The sequence below is a fragment of the Oncorhynchus nerka genome, linkage group LG19, assembly GCF_034236695.1.
Source record: "Oncorhynchus nerka isolate Pitt River linkage group LG19, Oner_Uvic_2.0, whole genome shotgun sequence".
Taxonomy (NCBI): Eukaryota; Metazoa; Chordata; class Actinopteri; order Salmoniformes; family Salmonidae; genus Oncorhynchus; species Oncorhynchus nerka.
In genome coordinates this window covers 23,669,606-23,679,471 of record NC_088414.1, presented here as the reverse complement: position 1 = coordinate 23,679,471, position 9,866 = coordinate 23,669,606, and the positions used below count along the sequence as shown (strand labels likewise).

The 9,866-nt window shown below is 40.0% G+C and overlaps 1 protein-coding gene across 1 annotated transcript; it reads left to right on the top strand.

The window, feature by feature from the left end:
• Nucleotides 1-2,326: 2,326 nt before the first annotated feature.
• LOC115101222 (zinc finger protein Gfi-1b-like) lies at nt 2,327-6,383 on the top strand. Its single transcript, XM_029620544.2, is given in 7 exon segments — nt 2,327-2,360; nt 2,363-2,425; nt 4,146-4,307; nt 4,468-4,697; nt 4,868-5,005; nt 5,207-5,372; nt 5,881-6,383. Coding segments are annotated over 7 exon segments (972 nt in total). The 3' UTR covers nt 6,060-6,383.
• Nucleotides 6,384-9,866: the final 3,483 nt, after the last annotated feature.

Here is a 9,866-nt window from a genome sequence, read left to right as displayed (position 1 = left end):
CTACATATATCATATATGATTAATAATCGATCTTGAACTTGAACTGTTGCTTTGGCTATACATCGCAGGGGTTGCTGGGATAGCCCTTCAGTCTAGAGTTTGGTGCCATAGCTCTGCTGGTTTTATTTCTCCTTATATTTAATTTGTCCCCTGAAGTTGAGTGGTTGCTCTAATCAAACCATGATCTATATCGGAGTGCATGCATTCGGAGTGCATTTACCCTGCCTGGGCTTATATCGGGTGGCAGCTGGCTGTTCTTTCAAGAATGAAAGCTAACAAACTATCACCACTGGTGATCTAGACGCTAGACTAGAGTCTTGTGAAGGCCCTATAGAGTTAGATAGAGGACTTTAGATGAATAAAACCTATTCTGGCATGAACGGTCACCATTGAGGGCTTCAAGAATTTTAAAGTAGTCAAGTGGGTGGGACTTCCTTTGGGTTAAGGCAGGATCACATGATTCCATCCGGGTCATTAGGAGGGATCAGCCAATTAATTATACTAGTCAGCAAACACTAGGCACTCTTTTAGTTTATTTGCCAAATCAGAAGTAGTAGAAAATGGAATAATTCGACAAGGGGATTCCCTCAATGGCGCTCCCCGTACGCTCACAGACGCCATAGTGGGACAAAAACAAACATGATATCTGTGTAATTCTCTGTGAGGCTCCTGCATGAGAAAAATGTATTGACCAGAAACTGCCACGTGATGTCGCAAGTGTGCCTCTGCACTTCATTGCGGTGTGAGTTAATGCACTTAAATACTCGTCTTGGCAAGATTCAGTATATTAGTGTCGTTTACAAAGATTACATCCATTGTTTTACTGTTATTGTAACACAAAATAACTAAATTGTATTTGTTTTATTCAAAATAATATTTTCATTATTTTCAACGCACTGATCCATTAAGATACATATTTATGACAGTTTGGATAGAGTAGACCTACTGTCTGACAAAAGTTATGAGAAACAAATCTAAGCTATGTCAGTAACTGATGGACAGGTACACAAAATACAGTCCAGTGCAAACAAGACTGTGTAAACATGAATAATCGGAGACTGGTTTGGTGTGTGTATCTATGGAGGAGCTGGTGTCTAGTTTTGCTTATTTAAATCTTAAATCACCCAAGACAATGTATTGGCAATTTTATTTACACAACACAGAGAATGTAACGACTACTGTAAATCTTGTAAATCAAATATTGCAAGTTGTAGGCTAATGTGTTAAACTTTTGGATTGGATTTATTTTTATTTCTCTAATCGATTTTAATAGCTGTAAAGTATTCTGTAATTGGTGAAATTACCTTTGTTCCTTCCAATTTGAAAACCATTATATGCCAAACAAAATATAATCACGTGGGAGACATGATGTTCAATCATTATTTCAATTTATTTGTGAACTGTTTGAAACTTAAAATCGTTTGTAACAGTTTGAGGAGCTGTGTCTACGTTCATATATGTTTTTCTACGCAAATTTCCACCTGTGAGTTGGCGCTCTCATTGGTTGAAACCACAGTCAGATTCCACCACAACACTATCTGATTGAAAATCAGGGAGGGGAGCAAAATAAAAGAGCAAAAAGTGCGATGTCTTACAGTGGTTTGGATTCTGAGTTTTGCGAAATGATTTTAGGAAATATTTACAGTATATATACAGTAATACGACCACTATCCTACCTAGCCTACTTGTTATGAACTAACGGTAAGTGCAGCAAGTGCATATTATTATAACGATTTTTTTTCCTGTCGCATAATTTATGTAAATTTGTATTGATAATTCGAAAAAAATTAAATTACGATAGATTAATTTAGGTTATAAATAAATGAATGCATTTTACAATTAGCCTATCCAAGTCAGTAATATATTATTATTATTTTAAACATCACAAGCCTATCTATCATATGCTTTTATTTCAGTCTTTTACAGCGTTACTTCATGATAACTCAAAATAGTAATTGATCATTCTGTTGTATTGGATTTGACAGCATATTTATTTGTGGCATATTCTGGGAATTAGTTGGTATGTCTTGGTTATTTTAAATGTGCAATTCATGTAGGACTACAGTTTATTTAGCCTACATTTAAAACATTCATGTCAGCATAAAGTCAAACAACCTACCTAAACATATAATAGTTTATTTAGCCCATTGTTTCCCTCGCTCAAACTCGCTCCTTCAAAATGTTTATATCAGGCCACCTAAAAATGTTGAAAGTTCAGACTCGTAAACTGCATTATAACATGTTAGACCTAGGCCTTCATAATACCTCAAATATTTGGAGTTGCCTATAAGCATTTTCCATAATTATTTTTTCCAACAGCGTTGTCATGCCACGATCCTTTTTGGTGAAAAACAAAGGTGCACATCTTACAATGTGCACCAATCTCACGAAGATGAAGCCGAACCGAGGGACCCGGCATTTACAGGTTAGTTAGAATGCCAAGATTATCATGGAGACACATCAATACCTTTACACGTGTATTATGAGAAGTGTATAATGATTTGCAAGTTATTTCATGCATTGCCACAGTTTATAATTCATCAATTGACAATGACAAGTTTACATTTCCTTTACTCACATGTGCATCACAGACATCAGTATTTTTTAAAGTATCTGCACCACTATAGGCTATTGCAAACAAATGAAAAACAAATTACATTTATTTGACTTGAGAAAAGTGAATCCATAATTATGAGTTGCAGCATGCAGTGGGACTTTTATAAATGTATGTTTCATTAACATCATCATAGAAAATACATCAAATTGAGGACAGAGGCAACACCTGTTGAACTATTAGACGAAGTATCGTCCAAAGCAAGGGAAATATGCTCCGACTTTTATTGATGGTCGGATTTGTCAATGCGTTCACAATTCGCTGAATTCTTTTAATTCATTGGAATTCGCCTATTGAAACTGAGCGGTTAGGGCTGGTTTCACGGATATGCAAAAGATACATTTTTCTGAAGAATAGCCGTCAGAGTTTGCACTGTACATGTAACTGCCAAAATAAAGGAAACACAGCATAAAGCGGTTGAATAGTGCGTTGGGCCACCACGAACCGCCAGAACAGCTTCAATCTCTATTGGGGGAAGCGACACCATTCTTTCACGAGAAATGCCATCATTTTGTGTTTTGTTTGTTGGTCTGTCTCAGGCGCCACTTCAGAATCTCCCATAGTGTTCCATTAGCTTGAGATCTGGCAACACACACACACACACTTTAAACCCTTTGAGACCCCTGTTTCAAAGTCACTTGCCGTGTCCGAATACCCATACTAGTGTACTATACTGAAGAAAAATATGAACGCAACATTTTCAAATGTTTTACTGAGTTACAGTTCATATAAGGAAATCAGTTCATTGAAATACATTTATTAGACCCTAGTCTATGGATTTCACATGACTGGGCAGGGGTGTGGGCCTGGGAGGGCATAGGCCCATCCACTTGACAGCCGGGCCCACCCACTGGGGAGCCAGGCCCCACCAATCAGAATGGGACCAACACTTTACATGCTGCGTTTATATATTTTAGTTCAGTGTACATACTTAAACTGCATACTCATTTCGGAGTTTGATCTAATTTAATTCACTTGTCTTTTCCAACTCAACAGTTTCACAACAGCTGATAATCAGATCAATTGATGCACTGTACCAAAATGAACGAATGGCGGGAGTCAACGCAATCGTGCATTAGATGATGCATTGGGAATACTATTTTCTAAATTTCGCACACTATAAAATTATTTGATTTAGCATACTATTTAGTATGCTAGTATGGTTATTAGGACACGACCACTGAGATGTCTTCTTCTAGCCATGATTGCCAACATAATGGGAAACTGTGTATTTGTATACATGAACCTAAGCATAATGGGATGTTTTAATTGCTCAATTAACTCCGGAACCACAGCCACATCTGTGTGGAAGAACCTGCTTTTAATATACCTTCTATCCATCATTTACTCAAGTGTTTCCTTCATTTTCGCAGTTACCTGTACATTTATGTACATTTTCACAGATAAACGTTTTTCATATAAAACATTTTTTATTACTTTTTAACTCTCCATTGTTGGAAAAGGGCTCCATACCTGTTGTATTCGGTCCATGTGATAAAAAAAAACATTCTATTTGATTTGATCTTGTCAGAACCAAAGAGTCCAGAGTCTCCTCGGTCACTGGGTCAGCCCACTCATCCCGACCCCTATTCTTACATGAAAAATGAACAGGAGCCTGAACGGCCAGTCCCCTTTCACCCTGACCCAACAGGACAACCTGTTACCCGTGCTCCACCACCATACTACTTATCAGGTGAGAGACCCTCCAACTGGGCTGGGATGTTGTGAAGAGACAAAAATCGTTGGGAATATAATAGAACCTTATTGGTCCTAAATGGGACAACGTATGATTCAGAATGTTTTTTCAGAGGAAGTGTTCATTGAGTCAATTTTCTTATTACTTCTACCCTCAGAGGCTCACATGGCAGAGCTCCCTGCATACTACAAGCCCTCCTACACCTGGGACTCTGTACCTGTGCCCTATGACCTTTGTCCGATGGGCTTCCCCCCCTCCCTCCTGCAGCACTCCAGCAGCCTGTTTGGGGCTAAAGTCAGCCACAGCCCTGAACCCCAGCAACCTCTGGACTGCAGCACACACTACTACCCCACCTCGGGAACTTATCACTGCATCACCTGTGACAAGGTACATATGCAGGAGTGGTGTTATAGCTTTCTCTTTACACTGTGTAACTGACAATAACTAATGGGCCTATACAGAATTAGACTGCCAGAACACTTGTTTAAAAGACTACACATTGACATTGTGACTTCATGGCAAGCTCCTCCTAGCCCTGTTCTCCTCTGCCACGGCAGGTGTTCTCAACCCCTCATGGTTTGGAGGTGCATGTCAGACGCTCCCACAGCGGGACCAGACCATTCGGCTGCAGCATCTGCAGGAAAACCTTTGGTCATGCTGTCAGTCTGGAGCAACACATGAACGTTCACTCACAGGTACCCACAATGCACAGTGTCCTGTTGGAGATGGTTAAGGAGACAAGACAGACAACCAGAGATGTGTACTCTGGCACATTGTCCAAATTGCCCTAAGTCATGTGTATACTTCCATAGAAAAGTAGTCTTAAGGTACATACTTTCATGACAATGATATTTGAGATGAGATGATAAATTAAGTACATGTTTCCTTAAACAAAGAAAAGAAGTTATGAATGCAAGATGTGTGGAAAGACATTCAAGCGCTCCTCCACCCTCTCCACCCATCTACTCATCCACTCCGACACCAGGCCCTACCCCTGTCAGTACTGTGGAAAGAGGTTCCACCAGAAGTCGGACATGAAGAAACACACCTACATCCACACAGGTGAGGAGAGAAGAGCATGCACAGAGCATCAAAGTTATAGGGATCCAACCACTGATTTGATTGTACTGTAATTTCTCAGAAAACTAAAAAGCAATGTTAGTGATTGCATCACACTGTATTTCTCTGCTTTCTAGGTGCTGTTAACATGAATTGTTTCCTAGAGTAGTATAACTGCTGACGAATCAGAAAAATAAACTTAAACAAATGTCCATCTGATTTGCATAGCTGGTTTTACCACTTTGCCAAGGCCTCTGTGAAAGGAGCTCTGTGCAGGTGGAATATGTCTCCAATGAATGTTTGACAAATCTTAACAATGGCACGATTCTTTCCTCCCAGTCACTGATACTGACTTTACAGCACAGATATATGCATAACATGTTATCGGTTTTCATACTTTTTATACTACATGTACAGCAAGAGCATCAATACAAAATGAAACTGTGATATTTGATTCTGATAGATTTGATAATGCCACTGTTTAAACATGTCTTTGTATGTGTCTATTTAGGTGAGAAGCCCCACAAATGCCAGGTGTGTGGCAAGGCATTTAGCCAGAGCTCCAACCTCATCACACACAGTCGTAAACACACCGGCTTTAAGTCCTTTGGCTGTGAGATCTGTGCCAAGGGCTTCCAACGCAAGGTGGACCTCCGCAGACACCGTGAGAGCCAGCATGGCCTGAAGTGACGAGGTTGAGAACAATGGATAGAGAAGAAGAGGAGAGAGTGCCTTAGGGAAACAACATAGCAAAGAAAGGGAAAGAAAGACCAAACATGTGCCTTAGTGGTGAGCATCATGACACAAAATGGCCACTACGGACACAATCATTTTGTTTTACACATATCATATCGAATCTTATCCTTCTTGTGAAAAGGCATTTTTAAGTCAATCAGAGCCAGCAGCTAACCAGCATAAATTAGACAAGGCAAATTATGAAGATATTTTTTTCATAAAGTATTTGCTATCACTTAAGGAGGAACAGCCCTTTGGAATAAAATATAATTCAACTGATATCCTTTGGGTGCATTATGATGTTGTATACTTATGACAGAGGCCTTTAAAGTCAAATGTGAAGAGAGATAGGTCTCATGATTTTGTTGCATAATGTATTTAAGAAAAAGCTTTATATGTTCACAAAGAGTGCGTTTGCCATTCATACTATAGTTATAAATGAATCTTGTGTCAAATAAAAGGAAGCCATGGTATGAATGAACAAATGCTCTCCAAATAACGGTGAGATTTTATTATAATCCTCGTAATCACTGTGGTTTGCGGAGAAAAGACAACTCGCACTCCGCCCATATTTAACATAATCATGCATTCACTGTCGTGTGACAAGTTGACGAACATTGTGAAGGAAAGGAAAGAAACAGTCAAAAGGTCAAATGCAAGCAGCATGTTAGCTTAGTAAGATGAGATGGCTCACGGTAAAGCCTTTATGTGTGACCGTTTACTCATGGCGCAGATTGCATGCAGACTGTCTTCCAACTGGCTCTGTAGCAGTCCTCTGCAAGGCTGAGCTCATGTTGTCTGGGGCTGAAATCTCTAGCATGACCAGTCAGAGATCATTCCAATCTATACCTGGAAAACCATGCAAATCTCAAGTCCACCGAGTTTTCAAATGTCACACAGAGGAATGGACTGTCCATGCATGCCCTCATGCTCACCAAAGAGCAGAGAGGGAGGATCAATCCCCCTAATCCTTCCAAAATCTCAATCACTAATATACAAACTGCTTAGGCCTTCCCCATGTACGATGCAGTTCTTCACACCCGTAAGCAAAGGTCTGCACTATCAACTTCATCTCTAGTTAGTCACACTGTTGGTCTTCAAGTGGGAAGAAGTGTGTTCCCTCTGTGTTATGATATTGGATATACTCTATGACAACAGACAGACAGAGGATGGAGTACTAAAACAGCCTGTCTCCATACTGTACCACACCCATCCATTCTGACAGGTTTGCTTTGACATACACATTGCACTTCTCACGAAGACACAACACCTTCCTCAAACACCAAATCCAGTTAGGCCATTTAAGCTGTTACAGTCAAATCAGACCATTTCTTAGTAAACATCTGTCATCAAATACTGTATACGTAGCTGGCCAAGTACAACTATGGGTTAAATCAGGTTTTGAGGTTTTAGACCTACCACTGTCCACAACTGTTTGCTAATTTCTAACAAAAATATATTAAATTCCCACTTTATGCTGCAGGGTAGTAGAATTCCATGAACTTTCAATAAATTCCCTGGTGTTCCGGAAATCCTGTTTGGAGGGTTCCAGATTTGCCTAAAAAACTGATTTCAACCACCAAATTAACACTCACAGAGAAATTGTCAGGAAAGTAATTTCAGTGGGTGAAAAATACAACACCCATACATGGTCACAGCAGCAGTATGAGTCTGTTACAGAAATCAGTGTCTAGGTGCGGAATGAAACATACAGCCTGTCCACTGTCTGGTACAGTTGGTAAACAAATCTGTGGTGCCATGCAAATGAGTGTTTATATAAACCAGGCAACAGGGTCCGTTGTGCTCAGGAGAAACAGTTATAGTTGCATCCTGGTGTGAGGGTACAGAGCAAATCAAAATACTGTACAGGCAGCCAATGGCAGAGAGAGGAGCAGGACGAGCGGGCCTAAACAAACATCCTGCATTGGAGGGGTGGAGCCCAGACTGTAGCCTGGGGGGAAACTGGGAAAATTAGGGGACCAGGTCCACCCACACACACCTGAGCTGAACATTCGCATACAGGTGTGTGTGAGTGCTTTTTATCATTTAGTACAACACAACGCAGGGTTTTAATTAAAACAACACAATATAGTAACGTCTCAATAGCATATATTAATTATTGTATGCTTTTATGCTCTCTCTCTGTCTCTCTCCTCCCCCTCTTCATTTGCATCTCCTGTGCCGGCCTGGGGCACAGTGGCATCCTAATCCTTCAAAGCACTAAACTGTACGTTTCTCTGGAACTTCAATGTAAAACTGTCCACTCTAAGTAAAGCTAAAATTAACATCTTTAAACACTTCCAGCTCAACAACAAACTTAAGCTAAATCAAGACAAATTATTTTCCCCTCGTTTGATTTGTTTTTTTTTAAACTAAAAGATAATGAAACAAAAGGTGAAATCAACAAAGCAAACTGCTTTCTTTTCAATTGTGCAGCACTAATTTGTCTAACAGCCCATGCCTACTGCCTTGCCAGCAAGCTTATGGACGAATCAGATACCAGAAACCGACTTAACACTGACAAACACATTAACAGAAAACAAGAAAAAAACTCAAAATCTGTTCCACCCAGCCAAGACCCTGTAAAACACAAGAAAATCATGGCACACATCTGCACACACACACACACACACACAGGTAGAGAGCCAGAAGATGAATTAAATTTGTCTTGCAAATGAGTATGCAAAATATCCCTGGTCTGTGCCCTGGTAAAGGGTTGGAAGGTGGAAAGGTGTGTCAAGCCCGAGGCTAAAAGCTAGGGCAGACATGTTGAAGAACGGATATCTCCCATGGGCTGCTCTATCTTAAAAAATATGTACTATTTTATGTACTACTTTAATTAGCATACACTGAGTATTTACTCTGTTTCAAACAATGGAAGCCATAACATCGATGTACAGTCATATAGTATTATATTTACAGTTAACAATGCTTGACATAGAAAGTCCATGGAAAGTATGAATTGACAATATATATATATTTTTAAAGTTAAACATCCCTAGCTACATGAACTGCCCCACTCCAAATCAACTGAAGGACAAAGAACCCTATCATCCATGTTTATGACCTCAGAGCCAGGTACTGGATGATATGAGATAGAGAAGAGACAGAGAAGGAGAGGAGTGACCAGACCAAGTCTAACACAAGCAGATTACCAAAGAAGAGAAGATAAAAGGCAATCATTATTTAAATCAAGGGAGGTGATTATTTGTTTGTGTAAAGCATCAAATTATAAGGTCAAGTCATGCTCTTCTCCAGAACCCAGCTGGGAAAGCTGAAGAGGTAAAACATTGAGGAGGCATGAAGCTTGATTTGATCTACTTTTGCTAATACAACATTCATATCATCCTTTTGCTAAATTTATTTGACTTTTACATGTTTATCTTTAGCCTTGACTCTCAATGCTATTGTACTAGTGAACTAAAGAAGAAGCCAAACTGAGGCAGCTTTCTTCCATTTGCCTAGACACAGAAAGTAGGTCTCTGCTCACATGAGAGTGGCAGCCTGGTGATACCATTTGAATGACAGTTATCAGGGGGAAGAGTGCAGTGGATCAGAATGACAATAATGGCAGCAGCCATCTTCGCTGCAGCTCTGAGGCAGTTCATCATCCAAAAATGGCTTTGCCTTTCCAACCACCACACAATCAGCTGCAAGGCATGGGCTTCTGACTGCACATGATGCATTGAGAGAGAGAAGAGGAGAGAGGGAAGGGAGAGAAGATGAAAAACGAGTGAGGACTGAGCAGGGTCAACAAGGAAA